Below are 20434 nucleotides of genomic sequence, written 5' to 3'. Positions count from 1 at the left end.
CAGAATTGTTGAATGCGGTTAAAACACGCTAACAACAATACATGGGATTCAAAGGATTGTTAAATCTAAATAATTTCAGAGTTATAGTTTGGGTTGATATTATTTTGACAAGATGTATCATGTATAATTATTCTTTGTCGCTGATTGGTCTGCTAATTTATATGCATAAACCTGATTGCATATGAATCATTAAAAGATCTAAATGATACTCAAGTTGGATCGGTCTAGTCAATCACAGTAGTATCAACTATGCATGATCATAAAATGAGAAATTGCAAGGAAAAGAATAGAAATTAAATTTAGGAGATCAAAATTGACCAAGCGGTCTTAGTCACTAATATGGTGGAAAGGTTGATCATAATTGAGGAGGATTCGAAAGCAAACAAAGGCAAATTATTAGAAACAAACATGTGCTTAATCATATAAGTTTAAAACAAGATATTTCTTTAATCATTCTTTCGTCGACTGGCAAAAAAGGAAAGACGCGTGGGGAACAGATGAACCACGCATTGTGGTTTCGTGTCTTACATTTCTACTCATACTGCTTAACTACCAGATGAATGCATTTTACTTGCAAATATTCATATCATATTCACAATCAAATTCTTGTCATTCTTTTTAATCTTAAACCCTAAACAAAATATTTTGAGAAATAGATTAAGAAAAATTGGGCAACTTTAATCACAAAATCACAAAATTGGGCAACTTATTTTATTGATGAAACCATATATCATACATGAAACTTAGTCTAAGATCCTTTTTTTAGTTACATATAAAAAGGAAAACAACATGAAATAAGTACCATGTCCATGCATGTGTGGTAAGTGACAAATTGACAACCCGTCAAGCTTTCTGAGTAGTGGAGCCATGCAGCCACCGATGTTTTCAACTTTTCATACTAGACGACAATAATGATTCCGTATCATGATAAAATACAAAGTGACCAGATATTCAACCACGTATGAACTAAAGGGAAAACTAAAACATACAAAAGAAGAAAAGGAAACGGCTAAAATATTATATATATTAATTTTATATTGTATGATATTTTGAGTTTGTTAATAGTATCTGATTTATAATTTTAATTGCACTGATGACATTCTTGTTTGTCGCTCTGAACACACAAAACTTTTAAAAACACACGAAACTTAAAATTTTGGATACGTTTCTTATATTACCTTTACTAAAGTCATATTTCTATCTAACCCTATAACATTAAACTTATTCCTAAAACCATCCACGTATCTAACCCCAAGCTTAAAACTTAAAAGAGAGAAGAAAGAACAAGAAAAAGGTAGGATCAGAAATATAGATGGGGATAAATTCCAAAGCCATTGCTTCTTTGATCTTAGTTATAGTATTATGTGCTGCCGTTTTGAGCACACTGGGACTGGAAGTAGCTCAAACAGAGCCAACAATGCCAAGTATATTTTTCTCCAATTTCTCTCGTCAATCCGGTAAAATGTTGGTTATCGATCTTTAATGTCCAAGGATGTGTACTTGAAATTTACAATTCAATTTATCTGGCCAATTTGGACACATTGGAGCCGCATGTTGCAATACGTTTTCGACCATAGAAGCAAACTGTTGGCACCAAATGTTCTCGTTGAATCCGTTCTTCCCACATCTCAAGGCTTGTGCCTAATTCTCCCGTACGCAAATGAAGATGAGAATGAAGTTTTTAAATGATCCACTTAGCTTGTAGGTGTTAGCTTAGAAGTCTAAGATATTATCTCTTTTGATTCTCTGTGACGATTCTCTAGAGTTTTGTTATCGATGTTAGCAGAAACAAAAGTGAGATACTGTATATAGCAAAAGTTATATTTTTTGTTATTCTTAAACTCAATTATGTTATGCAGTACAAAGGAAAAAGATAAAGAGTTATTAGTTTGAAATTTTGAATGTTAATAGACATTAACCACTAACATCAAACAAAGATGAACTAAGCATATATCCAATCATCTTGGAACAGTAATCAGAGGAAAATCCTCTGTTCATCGAGAAAGAACAGATAATCAAAGGCTTTGAACAATGCCAATAAGTAGGTTCAAGATCATCACCCATTATTCTCTAAGGTTGCAGCCTTGGCAAATGAGCCATATCCAACAAACGAGAATGTCAAAAATAAAAACCGGTAGAGTTGGAACAACAACCCTATTGACGCAGGGAAAGCAGAGAAACACAAACTTTCATACTTGGAATGGTTAGTGTCATTCTTCTGATGTGAAGAACTACAAGTTGCAATTGCAAGTCTTTAAATGCCCACACAGAGAAACTACCATGACTCGCTATATATGTCTGCAAACTCTGCATATGGGAGTCTTGAAAATGTCAAACCACTAGGTACACAAATAAAGTCGAAAACCGGTATCCTCTCTATCTAACTCAAGACATAACGTTGGTAAAGAAGTCGAAAATCCATCAGACTGTTCATCAGTTAGTGATCAAACACCAAACAATCTGAGGATACAACCCATTCGCAACAACCGAAATAAACATCGACTTTCTAAAACACGATGGCAAAACTACATGGATGACACAATGGGAGACTTCACCATATGAATCGTCTAAGATTCCACAAGAATGCCATGTGAGTCAGAGTATTCTAGTTAAAGCTTAAAGTAGTAATCTCATTGTAACACTTAGCGCTAGAACCAAAACCGGTTCAACCATCCATAACAAGTACCCAAGGCAAGCGAAACATGAAAAGTATACACTCATACAGTTTAAAGAATCACTAACATCTAAGCTTATGATATGTCAGATATGAGGAAACCATACTGGCACAGTACAATAGAAGGAAAAACACAAACTTGGAACATCCAACTAACCAGCAAACTTAAGACACTTAAAATGCCATCTTTCATCACTCCAAATTTCTGCACTTAAAAAAATCCTAAAGAATTCAAACAACTGAAGTTATCATCGAGACATAACACTCTGCACCTGAGTGCTAATTTTTTTTTATTAGAATTGTGTTGGCTTCAAACGAAGAACACAGACTAATAACAATGCAATGTAATTTGGAATTTGGAAATCTCAAAGCTATTCAGAGAAACTTAGAAACATTATGTTCTAGTTCAAGAAAAAAGGTTCGTCCTTTGAATCCCCCAATCATTAAGAAGACATGAAAGTAGTAATTTTCTCACCGGAATAGCAAAATAATAAAGCAGCAGCAAAATCTACGACTTGCGACCAAGCTGTTTCCTGAGTTTCCTATACTTGTGCTTGTTCATCTTCTTCTTCCTCTTCTTCTTCACACTATCAGCGTAAATCACAATCTCCTTCGCACCTTTCTCCTCCTCCTCCTCCTCCTCCTCATCCTTTGTTTCAGCTAGATCCAGACCTTGGATCTTATCATTGGGATTCAAGCATAACCCAATAGAGAAACTTGGGTAAAACCGCATAGGTTGATTACTGGAATCATTTCCGGAGACTGTAGTCACAGGGTTAACTAGAGAAACTGGATCGGGCTTCTCAAAAGCAGACTCGATGTTGTTGTTGTTGATGAAGAAGGGCTTCTGGTATGTGAAGAGAGAAGGAGTAGTACTAGTAAGCCTCTGGATTGAATTGAAGCAAGACTTGCTCTTGATGAATCTATGCATTAGATTCGCCATTGCGGATCAAAAAAAAAAAAACCCTAAGAAACCACAAAAACTCGTCAAACAAGAGAGAGTGACGACGGATGAAGATGAACGACAACGTCAGGGGTTTTTCAGTTAAACGACATCGTTAGTACTCAACGATGTCGTTTCTTCATGACGAAATAAACCAAAAAAGTGCCCACACGCAGGATCGAACTACGGACCTTCAGTTTACAAGACTGACGCTCTACCACTGAGCTATACGGGCTAATTGTTTACTAATTCCCAATTCTTATATATTAATTTAAATAGGTCTGATAAGCATACTGATCATAATCAGGAATTTTAAATCAAAACCAAAAGTTGCTGATCAAATGTTACCGAAATTTATTTATACTAGTATGTAGATTACTAATGCTGTAATCAAAATTCATCATATGTATATGTTTTTGAAGGTCAATTACACCAAACCAAGCTTCAACTAACTCAATGAGAAACTGTTTCTTTTATTTATTTGGTTTAACCGTATCTATAGAACCAAACACCGAACATTTTTAGTAGACAGATCAAAACATAACCACATGAAATGGTGAAATCATAAACGAGGAGCAACTAATCCGTTTGCAGAACTGTTCCAAAGAACTTGAGAGTCAATAACAGAGAGATGCTTATCATCAAGCCTCTTCCATGTCCTAATTGATTTCACATCTCCCCAAGTGTCTTTCCTCTTCTTGTTCAAATCAACAACCACAACTCTTGCTCTTCTCTCCCATCCTGCTTTACCATAAGCATGATACCCAAATCCACCACCATAGCATAGATTCAACCCTTTGAGTTCACCGCAAAAGTCGTTGGTATGGTCGTGACCAACAAACACAGATTTCACATCTCCTCTAGCTACCAATGTCGTGAAGAAACCTGAGTTTGTACAAGCCGCGGATGTACCTTCTTGTCTCACTCCTTTTGTAGCGTTCTTTGAATCGAAACTCCAAAACTCTGGTAATGGAATGTGGAAGTAAGCTAGTCCTGGAGCTTTACCTTGTTGAGGATTAGGCTTAGCATTGTACTCTTTCTGCAATAACAAGTCAAAACAACAATGTCAATATCAACAAATAAGATATGTTTCATCTCATCATTAATATAATTATATATACCTGGAGACGTTTTGAAGTGCGGTCGAACCAAAACTGCTGAGAAGTTTTGACCCAATCATATTTACTTTTCAGGGAAGGAACACTAGAGTAATCTCCACTATCGAGAAAATAAAGATTAAGAATAGACTTGTTCTGTAGATTGGAATCAGCAGCTCCATGGACTTTGAGATTGTAATTACCAAAACCATCAATGTAATGAGCAGCTTCAGGAGGATTCACTTGAGATAAAGTGTTTGGAAGCTTCACAATGTGATTCATGAGTCCTTGTCTTGTCAAGGTAGATTCTTGATCATGGTTTCCCAAAACAGCAACCCAAGGGATCTTAGACTCAATAGCAGGAGCAAACGCAGCGTTTAGAGACTTGACAGCGTCTTTAGCATCAGACCCAAAAATATTATCACCTGAAACGAAACCAAAACCCCACAAAGGTAATAAATTGCATTAAATTCAAAATCAGGGTTTATGCAAACACAACCATAAAGTTCAGATTTTTCTAAATATAAATCGGATTTGTAATAATCGACAAAGGACAAGATTAGGGATTTGTTAAAAATTTGGGATTTTTTTACCGGTGAAGACGATGAGATCAGGCTTCTCGGCGGCGATGACTCGTGACATGAAGGTTGTGGTGTTGAGGTCAGAACAGTGAGCTATCTGGCTAGGAAGAACGTCTAGACACGGGGTTGTGGCACCGTTTGCGAAATGCATATCAGCAACCTGAAGTATCTTGAACTCGCCGTTCGCACCGAACCTGAGTTCCTGACGACGAGCTGATGCCGGAATCGGAGATAAACAGAGGCATGACAAGGAAACAGAAAAGAGAAAGGAGACGAGTAGGCTTATCTTTCTTTGATTGTTCGCCATTGTTTTTGGTACCAAAGAAAGACGATTAAGCGGACTCTTTATGGTCGTGTCTCAGTGTGGAAATGTTGGAGCAAGTGTGTCCGGAAGAAGCCAAAACGAAAGAAAGAACAATTGACAATTTGACAAGGAATGTTTTTTTAAAATCTTAGTTTTACTTTTCAAAGACGTTAAGAAAATAAATAAAAAGCGTTTAGTTAATTTATGTTGGCTTAATGACACACAACTACCAAGTTCCAAGTTCCAACCACATTTTTCTTTTAACACAAACATAACTCCATTCAGAGTCATTATGTAGATTACATTTAAGGTTTCTCCGGCGGTCTCTTACTCTATCTATAAACATGACTAACATTAGACTTGTAGTTGATTTATTAATTGGTTTTTATTATATGGTTGGTTTTTAAATTCGCATATTGTCAAATGTTTAACATCAAGAAAATACGGGTTGTCTCCGTGCTTTCGTTTGGAAGCACTTTTACGTATTCGTGGGTTTAGGACGTAACGAAAATTTCCGGGTAATCAGTACTAGAAAGAAAGAAAAAAAGCACTAACGTATTCGTGGGTTTAGGACGTAACCAAAATTCCCGAGTGAATCAGTCAAAAAAAAAGCATTCCTTTCAAAGTAAAAGTCGTTGACTTGGAATTATTAATGATATGGCTACCAATACATTTTATGAGAATTTTACATACGTAACACTGTAACAGTGATCAAAACATCGAATACAAACTTGAACATTATCGAGTTATTTTAAAATATAATAAGATATATAATAACCATTGAAATGGATCGGACCAGGAATGCTTATTCCCCCATTTAGCTTCATCAAATGGAATCGAAGGCTTCAAGGTGACTTATTAGCCAGAACAATACCTTCCACCATCATCATCATCAGCATCAATCTCAGTGAGGTAATAAATCACGATCAAGAACACAAGCTTCTGGTGATAAAGACCTGAAGCAAGAAACATGACTTATGTTGCTTTCTAAATCTATATCGCTATAAAGCTATATATATATATATATATTGTAATGTAGACATACACAAACTCAGAGATTACAAGACTTGTAGTAGACGTACATATATATGTGTGGAAGTAATATAAAGATAGGTTTTGTGTCGTTGTTTGGAGAAGCAAGGCCGTATTGTTATATTCCCGCATGCGAAGTTTCTTTCTCACAGGAAATGGGTGTGGGAAAAAAAAAGTATAAAGACTTAACCTTTATGAAGGTGTGTTTGGCCTTTTTAAAATAACAATGTGATGGCTTTTTCGTTTTACCCTAAGTTTTTTACACAATGTACAGCTTTTACAACTATTCATACACTACATATTTGCAAGATTGATAGTCAATATCTTATCTATAACTGGCTTCTTTAAATTACGATTAGAGACTGTATATAAACAGCAGTACTGACAGTGAATGACATCCAAGTTAAATTAGCTAGCTAGTGGAATACAACATAGGAACATTAAATCTTGTGATATCGATGTTTTATAGTCTAGTATATAGTACTAATGTACTATAGCCTATAGGTAATCAAATATTTGTATTTTACCAATCGAAGATCAGATGCACTTGTATGTATTTTTTTTTGTTCGAATTTATTTTTATTTTGTAAATAGGTTTCAAGATGAAGTCACGCGCGGGAAGGTAGGTTGTGGCCCAATGGGCCTACGTGTAAGAAACACTTCTCTTTACAATATCTAAAGTGAAGGGCTCACTAGACATAGCATAGCACTAGAGTAAATGCTTTTAACCTTTTTTTAGAAAACAGTAATTAAAATGCATAAGACAAAGATTACGCAATAGTTATGGGCTAAACATGGATTAAAGCCCATTACCAAAACGCAGAGTTTAGATAAACCTGCTGCTGCTGGTCGTTTAATGTATTTTGTCGTCCTCCCTCCTCCACGAGAAAAGTAAGAAAGGGAGAAGACGAAGAATGTTACAGTTTCCGACGTTGATGAGTCAGTTCCCGTCGTCGACGAAGGAAATACCGGCGTCTTATTTGCTTCCTTTACAGTGGCCTCAACCGCAGAACGAGGAGATGCTTCTCGCCATGGAAGAAGCTGAGTTCGAAGAAAAGGTATCTTCTCTCTTCTTTCGGAATCTGCTGATTTCACTTTTCGAGAGTAGTTACTGACGCATAATTGTTTCAATCTTAACTCTTTTACTTTCATGTAATTAGAGCTGATTTTTGATTGCGAACCTTTTATTTGAAGATAACCGGATGCTAAATTATCAATCTTTATTTCGATCCGTCGTGATATTTTATTTGTTTTTAGGCAGTTCGTTTTCTATATGATACCATGATGCTCTAACCGATGGACTACTGTTTCTGGATCAAAAAGTTTGGATTTTTAGTGGATTCCAATGCTGAATTGTGATTCTAGTGTTGTCTTTTCAATGTAGAGTCCATGGATATAGGCATTTTTGTTCATTTGACTATCATTTTGTATAGTTTTGGTTAGACCCGCAAACATGTATAAGTAGACGAGAAGATCTGTGGATGATCTAGAAGTTTAGTATGGTTTGGTTCCTAGATTTAGTTTGGAAAAAGAATCTGAGTCTACCTGTACATTGACTACCATTTCAGTGTTTTAAATCTAGTTCCGTTGTCCTGAATCATTGAAACAAAGAGTAAGGAAATAAGCAAAAAGGAAAAACCGATGTTTCAGTTACTGATTTGGAATCAGCCATTGTGAACTTTAGACAAGAATCTGTTCTCAAACATTATGTACTAGAAGCTTAACCTCACCACCTGTCTCCTTGTCATGTGATGTTTTGGCTTCTCCTTTAATTGTATGCGCGTCATATTTACATCGTTTCACTCATATATTTGATTATTTGATTATAGATATGGGAGTCTTAAAAGGAGAAAGATCAGTGGGACTAGTTTTCAATATTAATGTTGTTCTGATGAAATGTTAAGACAAGTATAAGTAATTCTTGGGTTTGGTGCAGTGCAATGAGATCAGAAAGATGAGTCCTGCTTTACCGGTAATTGGAAAACCAGTAGTTGACAACCAACAAGAAGAGGATGATAATGAAGCAGAGGATGATGATGCAGACAATGCAGAGGAATCAGATGGTGAAGAGTTTGAGCAAGAAACCGGATAGAATATCTTGAGGCTGGAAAACACACAAGGTTCATTGATGGAATTAATTAAGATTGAACTTTAAGGCTACGTATCTGAACCTTCTTGTGCTAAAACCATTGTGATTCTGACTTTGCAAGCCATTTTTGTTTGTTTTGTTTTTTTGTCAATATATTTTGGCCATACATTCATTCATTGGTCGTGGATGATTCGTAGTTCATATGTCTCAAATCCCATTGTCTTTAGTTTGTACATTGAGAATAAAACATTTGGAATGGTTTTGTTGTGTGTAATTTTGGTGGTTTTTAGATTGTACTATTGGTTACTGATGATGGCATTTTCCTAAATTTAAACCGCGGACTATATGCCGTCAATGGGTAAGCAATTTAGTTCAAAAGTGATGACTTTTAAATAATACTAGCATATACTGGGTTTTACAATGAAAATAAGCTTCGCTTGCTTTCGCAAAATAGATTTTTTTTTTTGTGACTTTTAAATTAAAAAATGCTAAAAAGAAACCATTTACCTGTGCTGTGCCTGCTGATTGATTGTTCAACAAAATTTGAATTTGTAATATTTTAAAGTAGGAAACAAAAAAAACATTATGTGGTGCTACTACTCCAAAAGTGATTTATGTATTAGTATAATATCATTGAACAACTTCTAATAATTTTATTTTTTTGTGGAGTCCCAAGTTTTTAAAATTAACAAAGAATGGGACAAGTTGCTCACCAAATTCCTCATTCTCTCAAGTCTTCCTCAGTCTGTCCCATTCACAAGTTGCGCATAATTTGGAAGTCAACTAAAATAGGCCGACTAACAATTTTCTTTTCCTTTCGTATTTTTTTCAGTTTCAATATATCTGATGGTCCTTTTTCCCCAATTTTTTCGCCAAGTGGGACTCTTAACGTAATATGGATGGAATAAACAAAAGAACTCCGTGTGAAAGAGTAATCTAATCCTGATGATGAGACAAGCAAACAAGAAAAGCGAATGTTAAAACAAAATTAAAAATATTTACTTATCAAACAAGAAAAAGCAAAAAAAAACAAAGAACCTCGTTTCGTGTGAAAAGCTGACACGTGTTGAGGTAACTAATCCACCAGTTTACAGACGTGTCCACATCCTCGACATTGACACGAGATGGTTCTCTCAGTATTCGCCACGTATCAACCGTATAACCAAAAAGAACAACGTCGTACGTGCAATCACTAACGTTTTCGGTCATATTCTCCCGTCTAAATTTAATTATCTCCGCCGGTTACGTCCTCGACCGGAAATTTGTATAGGAAAAAATTTAATTCTTTCTCTTCACGAAAAAACCAACACATCGTAAAAAAAAAAAATTCGAAGAACCTAAAATTTAAAAATCCCATTGTTTTTGTTTTCGTCATCATCAAAGTATTCGTATCTATGGCGTATATTCGATTTTTTTTTTTTTTTTTTTTTTCATTCAATGCCAGATGAGCCTGGAGTCTTTGTGTACACGACACGTATAGCAGCAGCAATGAGACTCTTCCGATCTATGATTGAATCTTCTTGGAACAAGATGATCCGTGGGAGGTAAACAATACCGAGACTGTAGATATCTTCCGTACGCCGGAGACGGTGAGTTCGGCGGTGAAGGCGTGACGGAGAACGGCGATTTCGGTGATCGATCTCCGCTTGAATACGGTGACGGCGACGGAGACGAAGACGATTCGCGTTTATGCGAAGATCTCGGAGGCGACAGAACGGCTCGGATCTTGGCTCCGGTGACGCGGTCGTACTCTTCGACGATGTTTGATAGTTCTTCTTCTGATTTAACGGAGATTAAAGTCTCGAGATCTCCGTTTGGTAATTGACATCTTAGATCAACGGAGTAACCGCAGAATTCAAATAGTTTCTTCATCAGCTCTGTGGAGAAACGAAATCAAAATTAAAAAAAAAAAAAAAAAAGCTGATTGGGGAAAAATCAGAAGTCGAGAATACGAAATTGAAGTGAAGTGAAGTGGAGTGGGAGACGAACCTGAGAAAGAGATAGAACGAACGACGGAGAGGACTCGTGTATGACCTCCGACGTAACGGAGGTTACCGTCGGTGGAACGAGGGAGGATTCTGCCACCGTAACTGCAAAGAAATTTTAGATTACTTCCACTGTTGTTCTTCTCGTTATATTCAACCGCCACCATTGTTTTTTTTTTTCTTTTGAATTTTTTGTTGTGAGGAATTTGGAGAGAAGAAGAAGAGGGAAGTTTATATAAATTGTTTTGGTTGTTTGGTGTCTTAAACCGAGAAGAAAGGTTGCAGGTGTATGGGTTTTTATAGGGAAGGGAGTGTGGGTTGGGGGATCCTTCCGCGTATGGACCTTGTATGGGGCATTTTGGACAATTCTGTTATTATTCCAATAACGGAATATTCTTTTATTTTGATTGATTCCATTTAGGAAAGAAATCTTTTTTTTTCTTCAACAAAGTAGAGAGGGTCATTTATTGTGTAGACTGATTCTTCTATTGATCATCAAAACAAAAAACTAGTCATAGAAATAATCAAATATTGAATGCTGATTCGTAACAACTTATTAGTGGTCTCTTCAAATGTTAATGTTATATGTTTTGAATGTTGACTTTATTATATATGCCCTTATTTTTCCCTTTTTCTGTTTATGTTTTGCTACAAGGACATTTATTAGGTTTGAAAATTATTAACATGTTGTTAAGTAATAGTATCTTTAGTCCATGTAATATTGTCACATGTTAAGGGTCAAGTCAAAGATAATACTCCCTCTGGTTTTTTTAGTTATCATTTTAGAGTAAAAAATTTTGTTTTCTAATACTTGTTATTTTAATTTTCAAATACATATGTTTGGTAAAAATATTAATTTTATCCCAACTATTTTAATGTTTTAACCAATAAAAAAATTAGAAAATGTATTAAAGAAGGAGTATAATAGAATATTTATCTATTTTCGTAATTTGTGTGCAAAGCGATAAGTAAAAAAAAACCGGAGAGAGTACTTATTTCAACTGTAAAAAAAAATAAGAAGAAGCATACATGGTATATTCCAAAAAAAGAAACTGTATGGAGCGGTGAATACTGAATCCCATCACTCTTCTCAAAAACCTCCATGATACTTCCGTAAGAGGACCCAAAAAAAAAGAAGAGAGAAGACAAAAACAATAGTCCAGTGGTGTATAGCCCATTAAGTGGGTTACTCATGGGCCATGACCCATCATATCTAATTGCCACAACAAAATAAACGAAACAAAAAAAAGAACAAAAATGAAATTGGAAATTAGGGTTACTAAATTGGGAATATTACTGTCCAAAAAAACGAATCATAAAAAAATATCTAAGCTTTTTATCTTTTTTTGTTCCGTTTTGCGGCTTTTCGTCGTCTTCCAGCACTCAATTCGAATCTAAAAGGTTACTACGCTGTTGAAGAACTTAAGCGAGACAGAGAGAGAGAGAGACAAAAAGAACAAGAACACTAGCAATCTCTTAAGTCACGATGAGCTTCTATGATCGTAGATTTGCTGATCCGAATTCATATCGCCAACGCTCTGGGTAAGTGAAATCAATCAATCAATCGACCAATTTCGTCTTTTCGATTGCCTTTCGATCTGTTAACCCCTTATATTTTATCTATGTATTACTCTAGCGCCCCAGTTGGTTCGTCTCAGCCAATGGATCCTTCCGCCGCACCATACAACCCACGGTACAGTGGTGGTGGAGGAGGATATGGGACGTCACATGTAATGACAGGTGACAATTCCGGTTATAATAATCGGTACCCATCTTTCCACCCACCCACTAGTGGTTTCTCTGTTGGTCGCGGCGGTGGTGGCGGAAGAGGTGGATACGGTCAATACGGGGATAGAAACGGCGGAGGGAATTGGGGAGGAGGTGGTGGATCGAGTAATAGAGAGCTAGATAGCGTTTCTCTTCCCAAGCAGAATTTTGGGAATCTTGTACATTTCGAGAAGAACTTCTACGTTGAGAGTCCTTCTGTGCAAGCCATGACTGAGCAAGATGTTGCCATGTACAGAACCGAGAGAGATATATCTGTTGAAGGTCGTGATGTTCCTAAGCCTATTAAGTTGTTCCAAGATGCTAATTTCCCAGGTATTTCATTTGATTGCTCAAAGTTTTTGTTTTTTCTTTAGTTGGAGATGTGATCTAACTTTGTTTCAATGGTTAGATAATATTCTCGAAGCAATTGCTAAATTGGGATTTACTGAGCCAACACCTATACAAGCTCAGGGATGGCCAATGGCTTTAAAGGGTAGGGATTTGATTGGTATTGCTGAGACTGGCTCTGGTAAGACATTGGCTTACTTGTTACCAGCTTTGGTTCACGTTAGTGCACAACCTCGATTAGGTGAGTATTATTATAACTCTTTATCAGTAGAATCTGATTTTAGCTGCGTTCTTATTTTAGGGCACATGTTTTACTTATGTATTGTTGGGGTGTTTATAGGTCAAGATGATGGACCCATAGTGTTAATATTAGCACCAACGAGAGAATTAGCTGTCCAGATACAAGAGGAATCAAGGAAGTTCGGGTTGCGGTCTGGTGTTAGAAGTACTTGTATCTATGGTGGTGCTCCTAAAGGACCACAGATTCGCGATCTTAGAAGAGGTACTTTATTTTTCATCTCAATTTTGTAGCATTTTCCATGTCTGGTTCTTGGATGCAACATAAAAATTTATGATTCATTTTATCTTTGTCAGGTGTTGAGATTGTAATTGCTACACCTGGTCGTTTGATCGATATGCTGGAGTGCCAACACACTAATTTGAGGAGAGTGACTTACCTTGTACTGGATGAGGCTGACAGAATGTTGGACATGGGATTTGAACCCCAAATTAGAAAGATTGTATCTCAGGTATGCTTGTACTTCCTCCAAACCTATCATGTCATTAAGAAAAGGGTGGTCGACCAATGAGATTCAATCGCTCGATCATCTCTACTCAAATTTCTGTTCCGTCCTAGTTGTTAGATAAGAACCATTACAGCTTTTGTTGAAATTGTACCTTCATGTTCACAGATCCGACCTGATAGACAGACACTTCTTTGGAGTGCAACATGGCCACGAGAGGTTGAATCTCTTGCCAGGCAGTTTCTACGAGATCCATATAAGGTTTACTTAACTTTATTTTAACTTAATTAGGATTGAGTTATACTGTCGTTGAATAAAGTAGTGGATGTTTATGTTGAAAACAATTGTGTTTCGTAGGCCATTATTGGATCAACAGATCTAAAAGCTAACCAGTCTATCAACCAAGTAATCGAGATTGTACCAACGCCAGAGAAATACAACAGGTTCTTAACTTTTCTGTAACTAGAGAAGTAATCTTTATTTCGGAACCTTCCTTTTATGATTTTGTGATTATGCTTTTTCTCGTTTTATAGGCTCCTTGCACTGCTTAAACAGTTAATGGATGGGAGTAAAATTCTAATATTTGTGGAGACAAAGAGAGGGTGTGATCAAGTGACTAGACAATTGAGAATGGACGGATGGCCAGCCCTTGCCATACATGGTGACAAGAACCAATCGGAAAGAGACCGAGTTTTGGCAGAATTTAAGAGTGGACGAAGCCCGATAATGACTGCCACTGATGTAGCAGCAAGGGGACTTGGTAGGATTAACCGTGATACAATAGAGAGGATTAGAGTTAGACCATTTCGTTTTCTTGGGGTTAAAAGATTAAAAAAAAAATGTCGCCTGGCTGCCGCTTTCCACAGTTTCCTCTGGTACTAGAAAGAAAAGGAAAAGGGAGTTTCTTTGAAGAATTTGTTTCCCGCATCCATCTCCCGGGCATGGAGCTGATTGGTTTTTGAGCAGCCTGGGCGACTGACACCCGATTGCATAAATAGTGTTTTAACGACAGTCACACACACTCCTTATCCCTGCAAGTTAAGGTGGGCACATTTACTTGGAAAAATGTGTTGCTCTTAGTTTCTTGATCTTTTCAGATCTGCAGATGTAGGGATAAGGGGTTCTGTTCATCCTCCTAGGCTTTAAAACACCAAATTCATTTACACAAATAGTTTTCTGTTCTTTTCCTGCATTTGATATAAGGGGTTCTGTTCATCCTCCTAGGCTTTAAAACACCAAACTCATTTACACAAATAGTTTTCTGTTCTTTTCCTGCATTTGATATCAGTCTGTGATCTACATCTCTCTCAACTGTGTGTTTCTTCTTTCTTTTGCAGATGTGAAGGACATAAAGTGTGTTGTTAACTATGACTTCCCAAACACCTTGGAGGATTACATCCATAGGATTGGTCGAACAGGGCGTGCAGGAGCTAAAGGAATGGCCTTTACATTCTTTACACATGACAATGCTAAGTTTGCAAGAGAGCTTATCAAGATACTTCAAGAAGCTGGTCAAGTTGTACCTCCAACTCTCTCCGCACTAGTGCGATCATCTGGTTATGGAGGTGAAAACTCGTTTCTCTTATTTCATCTTAGTTTAACCACCAGTCTTTCGCTTAGTGGGTCTGACGATCTGATTCAATTTTTGTTGACTTGTTCAGGTTCTGGTGGTGGACGAAACTTCCGGTCAAGAGGAGGAGGACGTGGTGGTGGTGGTGGGTTTGGAGATAAACGGTCGAGATCAACGTCGAACTTTGTACCTCACGGTGGAAAGAGGACTTGGTAGAGGGATCAATCCCGTGATAGATTCTCTGGTTTGTCCTTAGATAAGCTTTAATTATGATAATACTTTATGATCAGTGTTTATTTTCGAGTTGAAGTTTTCTACAATCTGTTGTAGAGAGCATACTTTTACTAGTTAATTTTTACCTGATTTCTCTTCTTCTTGTTCTTGAAATTATCTTAACATATTTGCCTATTTCTTAATTCTCTCAAGTAATATTGTATTAAAACTACTTCAAAAAAAATTGTTTGTGCCTTTGTGGGTTAGTTTGAGAGGCACAGGTTCTAAAAGAAATTAGACAAATGTTGGCATATAACACTAGAACATGTTTTCTATTCTTTCTTTTTCATTTTTTCTAACAATATCAAGAAAACAGCCGTATAGGCTAGGCGCTTATCAGATACGCTTAAAATTACATAAATTTTATTTTAATATTTATTTTTGATTTTTAACTATATATATATAAATTATTAAATTTTATATCTGTATATGTAATTTTAAACTTTTATATGTTGTTAATATAACTTAAATAAATGTATTGTTCTAACTTTTGTTTATGATTTTTTTTTAAACCTTTTTCCAACATATATATTTTATATAATTTTATATGTTTGTAAATGTCCAAACCGTATAAAAATCGTTTAGGTCCCGATTAAATATTTAAGTACTAGACGTTAGGTCAACATCCATATACCATTTATTTAACACTGGTTCTAGTTAAGTATGGCTTAAGGTAAAATTGGTAAATTCATTCCAAAATTAGGTGTAACTTATCTAAAAAATACTTTACATTTATTTGTCAAAAAATGTCTACCGTCTACCGTCAAACATTAGGAAAACCAAATTAAAATTAGGAAAATATGCTAATTCAGGAATCGAATGTATATGCTAAGAGCCTAAGAGTAAGATAGTATGGATTCTCTGTATAAATGTAACTAATTTTTTTAATGTGCGTGTATATAATAAATAAGCCCTCGCTAACAATTCCTTCTAATGAGTTTTTCGAGGCTTACTTAGACAAATTTTGCTCCGAGTTAATAAAAAACTTGGCAATAGAGAGAGACTCTGAGTGTGAGAGAGAGAGAGGAAGGAACCATGGAGGCAGACGAAAGCGGTATCTCCTTGCCGTCGGGACCCGACGGTCGTAAGCGGCGAGTCAGTTACTTCTACGAGCCCACGATCGGTGACTACTACTACGGTCAAGGACATCCGATGAAACCTCACCGGATCCGTATGGCTCATAGCCTAATCATCCACTATCATCTCCACCGTCGCTTAGAAATCAGCCGTCCTAACCTCGCCGACGCCTCCGATATCGGCCGCTTTCATTCCCCCGATTATGTTGATTTCCTCGCTTCCGTTTCGCCGGAATCTATGGGCGATCCTTCCTCTGCACGAAACCTAAGGCGATTCAATGTCGGCGAGGACTGTCCTGTCTTCGACGGGCTTTTTGATTTTTGCCGTTCTTCCGCCGGTGGTTCCATTGGCGCCGCCGTCAAATTAAACAGGCAGGACGCTGATATCGCTATCAATTGGAGCGGTGGGCTTCACCATGCCAAGAAAAGCGAGGCCTCTGGGTTTTGCTATGTTAATGACATCGTGCTTGGGATTCTTGAGTTGCTCAAGATGTTTAGGGTAAATTCTCGATCCCTTGTTATTATCTCATCTCTTAGCTTTGTTCGTTGAGAACTTGTGGTTGCTCTTCTGTAAATTTTAGGGTTTAAAGCTTATCTTGTTGAGTGGTTTTTCTACAAATTCACCTGAAACCTAGAAGCATTGTGTGATTATTTTGATTCTTTCATGTTCCTTGATTGCATATTACCTTTAGGATCTTGCATTAGGTCAAGTGCATCAGAGCATTAGAACAAGGGATGTTGGTTTGTTTGGGACACATAGCCTCTTTGTTTACCATAATCTGATTCTTTATAAATTTTTCTAATTTTGGATTCCGTTGCTTTGATATTGTATTCTGATAGCATCCTTCATAATGTTGAGCATGAATGTTTCCATTGCTTACATCCAATTTTGTTTTGCAGCGGGTTCTCTACGTAGACATCGATGTCCATCATGGAGATGGAGTGGAAGAAGCGTTTAACACCACTGATAGAGTTATGACTGTTTCTTTCCACAAATTTGGGGACTTTTTCCCAGGAACTGGTCACATAAGAGACGTCGGCGCAGATAATGGGAAATACTACGCTCTAAATGTTCCATTAAACGATGGTATGGACGATGAGAGTTTCCGCAGCTTGTTTAGACCTCTTATCCAGAAGGTTATGGAGGTGTATCAGCCAGAAGCAGTTGTTCTTCAGTGTGGGGCTGACTCCTTAAGCGGTGATCGGTTGGGTTGCTTCAACTTATCAGTCAAGGGTCATGCTGATTGCCTCCGATTCTTAAGATCTTACAACATTCCTCTCATGGTCTTGGGTGGTGGAGGGTATACTATACGAAATGTTGCCCGTTGCTGGTGTTATGAGGTCTTTTCATCTCTTTTGCACTTCTTCTATTTTTTCTTTTGAGATAATTTTATAAGTTTTTGTTCTTGAAAGGTTTGTTTCTGTTGCCTCGTTGCAGACTGCAGTAGCGGTTGGAGTAGAGCCGGACAACAATCTCCCATTCAATGAGTATTTTGAGTATTTCGGCCCAGATTATACGCTTCATGTCGACCCAGGTCCAATGGAGAATTTAAACACACCAAAAGATATGGAGAAAATAAGGTAAGATCTCCTACTGCCCCTTTTTATGGTCATTATACTTTGGCTGCCGGCGAACTTCTACCTATCCAATTTTTCTTAAGATGATAGTTATGCTCCCTCAAATAGAAATTCGTTATGGAACATATGATTTTATCTTTTAGCTGGTTCCACTAGTTCTCATAGCTTTTAACTACTGAGTCTCCGTGGCTTTGTCGATGAGGTAATTTGAACTTACAGATACGAGTTGTTGAAATTTCAGGAACACGCTGCTAGAACAACTTTCGGGACTAATGCATGCACCTAGCGTGCAGTTTCAGCATACACCACCAGTAAATCGAGTTTTGGACGAGGTAATTTTCAAATCATCTGTTGCTGTGTATCTGACTTTGCTGTTTTGGTTTCGTCATGTTTTATTGGGACTGACTCAATATCTGTTTATCTGAATGAAAATCTTTAGCCGGAAGAAGACATGGAGACAAGACCAAAGCCTCGCATCTGGAGTGGAACTGCAGCTTATGAATCAGACAGTGACGATGATGATAAACCTCTTCATGGTTTCTCAGGTCTTGATGGCCCAGCTATGGACAGGTAAAAAAAAAAATGCTTCATCCTAGTTACTCCAACCTACTCTCATTGTAACACAAGTAAGTTTTAGAATTTAATTGATCTCTCTTAAAATCTCCAGGGACTCTACAGGTGAAGATGAAATGGAAGACGATGATAACCCAGAGCCGGATGTGACTCCTCCATCGTCTTAAAACCAGCTTCTATTGGTGGTGTGTCTTTTGCATATGGTAGGTAATGTCGGGAGATTTAAGACACTAAAAGTTAGTTGGGGAATTGATTCTTTTGATGTTTTTTCAGCACCCTTTTGAGTACTGTGAAAACGCTGCATTGATAGAACAGTGAGTGACTAGTATTTTGGCCTTCCAGTCCCAAGTTAGAAAATCAGAAAGATGTGAAAAATGCAAAGAAACTTCTTTTTTTTTTTTTTTTTTTTTTGGTTTATTATGGTTTTTTACCCTTTTTCTCCGAAATTGTTACCAAACCGAAACTAAACCGATTGCAATAAACCCAAAAATAAACCATCGTTCATCAGTTCATCAATTTGGGTAAACTGTCCCCAAAATAATTGAAGAAGAGCCATGGCCAAGGAGCTTATTTCTCTCCAAAATCTCCGACCACCACTTCACTTCTCTCGTCAATTCCTAAGCTTCTCTTCTCCTTCTTCAACTCTCAATCTCCGCCCCAAACCACCGCAAAACCCAATCTTTATCCGCACCACCTCTCACCGGAACAAAGCTTCCCACGACGACGACGGAATCCCAGCCGACGAGGTCAAAACCATCGCCAAATTCAAATCACGCCACAACTACATCAGAGTCATTGAAGTTTCACGAAAGACCAATCACCCACTCGCCGGTTCTCGTCTCCTCCTCCTCGACAACCCCGGTAACATCCACAGCATCTCTTTCCTTCTCAAAACCTTAACCGATAGTTACTTCGACGTTTTAGCTACTCTGCCTCCGATCATACCTCCAGGACCCATCGGTATTCTCGGGTTCGGAGCTGGTTCAACTGCTCGATTGATTCTCGAGCTTTACCCTCCTGAATTCACCGTCCATGGATGGGAGCTTGACCCTTCTGTGATTGACGTCGGTAGAGAGTTCTTTGGTCTCTCTAAGCTCGAAAGGGATCATAAAGATAGGATTTTTATCAACATTGGTGATGCTTTAGACGCTAGTATGAGAACCGGGTTCTCGGGTATTTTAGTTGATCTGTTTAGTAAAGGGAGTGTGATCAAAGAGCTTCAAGATACAAAAGTGTGGGAGGATTTGAAAACTAGGTTGAGGAAGAGAGGGAGGATTATGGTGAATGTTGGTGGAAAATGTGTGGTAGCTGAGGATTCAGAGAGAGATGGAGGTTTGATTATGGAGGAAACGTTGAAGGCCATGAGTCAGGTTTTTGGTGATAAGCTCTTTGTGCTAACGCTTGGCAATGGGAATGATAGCTCTGTGGCTTTAACCGGTGATTTACCTGATCTTGATGCGTGGAAGAAGAGATTGCCGCGTAGTGAACTGAGAAGCTATGTTGATATGTGGATACCTTATAGAGAATTCAGCTTGAGATATTAATCTTTAATGATATTTGGTTAGAAATCAGTTTAGGTTTTGTGATGGATGTTGGAATCTCGTTGTGGTGATGCGCCAAGTTATGATGAAACTTGATTAGCTAATACACAAAATTTGTTCTGTTTCAGAGAGTGTTACAATCAAGTGTACAATTTATTGGCTTGACCATTGTGTCTTTGGTGTTGATGAATCTCAAAAGGCTGTCTACTCTTTCCCGGGGATTGAGATTTACTCACTAATGTTAAGTAAGATTCGTTCTA

General features: G+C 37.4%; 7 protein-coding genes and 1 non-coding gene across 9 annotated transcripts; 4 read left to right on the top strand and 4 right to left on the bottom strand.

Annotated features, from left to right (window-relative positions):
* Positions 1-2927: 2927 nt before the first annotated feature.
* LOC104726922 (uncharacterized) lies at positions 2928-3723 on the bottom strand. Its single transcript, XM_010445893.3, has one exon. The coding sequence runs from the start codon at positions 3615-3617 to the stop codon at positions 3183-3185; it is 435 nt and encodes a 144-aa protein (XP_010444195.1). The 5' UTR covers positions 3618-3723; the 3' UTR covers positions 2928-3182.
* A 57-nt stretch (positions 3724-3780) lies between these two features.
* Positions 3781-3852, bottom strand: TRNAT-UGU (transfer RNA threonine (anticodon UGU)). The gene has a single exon. It is a non-coding gene; the product is annotated as a tRNA-Thr (tRNA).
* A 222-nt stretch (positions 3853-4074) lies between these two features.
* On the bottom strand, positions 4075-5878 carry LOC104726921 (putative inactive purple acid phosphatase 29). The gene is made up of 3 exons (XM_010445892.3): positions 5308-5878; positions 4739-5139; positions 4075-4656 (listed from the first exon to the last, which is right to left on the bottom strand). Exons 1-3 carry the CDS (start codon positions 5600-5602, stop codon positions 4180-4182), a joined length of 1173 nt encoding a protein of 390 aa, XP_010444194.1. The 5' UTR covers positions 5603-5878; the 3' UTR covers positions 4075-4179.
* Positions 5879-7459: 1581 nt separating this feature from the next.
* On the top strand, positions 7460-8994 carry LOC104726920 (uncharacterized). Its single transcript, XM_010445891.3, has 2 exons — positions 7460-7689; positions 8568-8994. The coding sequence occupies exons 1-2, from the start codon at positions 7546-7548 to the stop codon at positions 8721-8723; spliced, it is 300 nt and encodes a 99-aa protein (XP_010444193.1). The 5' UTR covers positions 7460-7545; the 3' UTR covers positions 8724-8994.
* A 987-nt stretch (positions 8995-9981) lies between these two features.
* LOC147935601 (protein PAL OF QUIRKY-like) lies at positions 9982-11155 on the bottom strand. Its single transcript, XM_087476386.1, has 2 exons — positions 10710-11155; positions 9982-10597 (listed from the first exon to the last, which is right to left on the bottom strand). The coding sequence occupies exons 1-2, from the start codon at positions 10870-10872 to the stop codon at positions 10155-10157; spliced, it is 606 nt and encodes a 201-aa protein (XP_087332512.1). The 5' UTR covers positions 10873-11155; the 3' UTR covers positions 9982-10154.
* Positions 11156-11991: 836 nt separating this feature from the next.
* LOC104726918 (DEAD-box ATP-dependent RNA helicase 30) lies at positions 11992-15504 on the top strand. Of its 2 annotated transcripts, none has more exons than XR_015572078.1 (10): positions 11992-12247; positions 12342-12805; positions 12882-13061; positions 13161-13322; positions 13415-13569; positions 13732-13824; positions 13921-14006; positions 14097-14606; positions 14901-15128; positions 15225-15504. XR_015572078.1 is itself a non-coding variant. In XM_010445887.3 (10 exons), the coding sequence occupies exons 1-10, from the start codon at positions 12192-12194 to the stop codon at positions 15347-15349; spliced, it is 1776 nt and encodes a 591-aa protein (XP_010444189.1). In that variant the 5' UTR covers positions 11992-12191; the 3' UTR covers positions 15350-15504. The 2 variants fall into 2 exon arrangements, 1 of the variants encoding a protein (XP_010444189.1); XM_010445887.3 differs by having other exon boundaries at positions 14097-14323.
* Positions 15505-15971: 467 nt separating this feature from the next.
* LOC147935600 (histone deacetylase 6-like) lies at positions 15972-19018 on the top strand. Its single transcript, XM_087476385.1, has 6 exons — positions 15972-16981; positions 17383-17823; positions 17921-18063; positions 18302-18392; positions 18500-18630; positions 18728-19018. The coding sequence occupies exons 1-6, from the start codon at positions 16442-16444 to the stop codon at positions 18798-18800; spliced, it is 1419 nt and encodes a 472-aa protein (XP_087332511.1). The 5' UTR covers positions 15972-16441; the 3' UTR covers positions 18801-19018.
* A 169-nt stretch (positions 19019-19187) lies between these two features.
* LOC109124905 (uncharacterized) lies at positions 19188-20434 on the top strand. The gene has a single exon (XM_019232829.2). It carries the CDS (start codon positions 19188-19190, stop codon positions 20175-20177), a length of 990 nt encoding a protein of 329 aa, XP_019088374.2. The 3' UTR covers positions 20178-20434.

This window comes from Camelina sativa, chromosome 11 (genome assembly GCF_030686135.1).
Source record: "Camelina sativa cultivar CO46 ecotype springtype chromosome 11, ASM3068613v1".
Classification (NCBI taxonomy): Eukaryota; Viridiplantae; Streptophyta; class Magnoliopsida; order Brassicales; family Brassicaceae; genus Camelina; species Camelina sativa.
The sequence above is the reverse complement of the archived record's forward strand: the minus strand, read 5'-3'. Positions and strand labels throughout refer to the sequence as shown.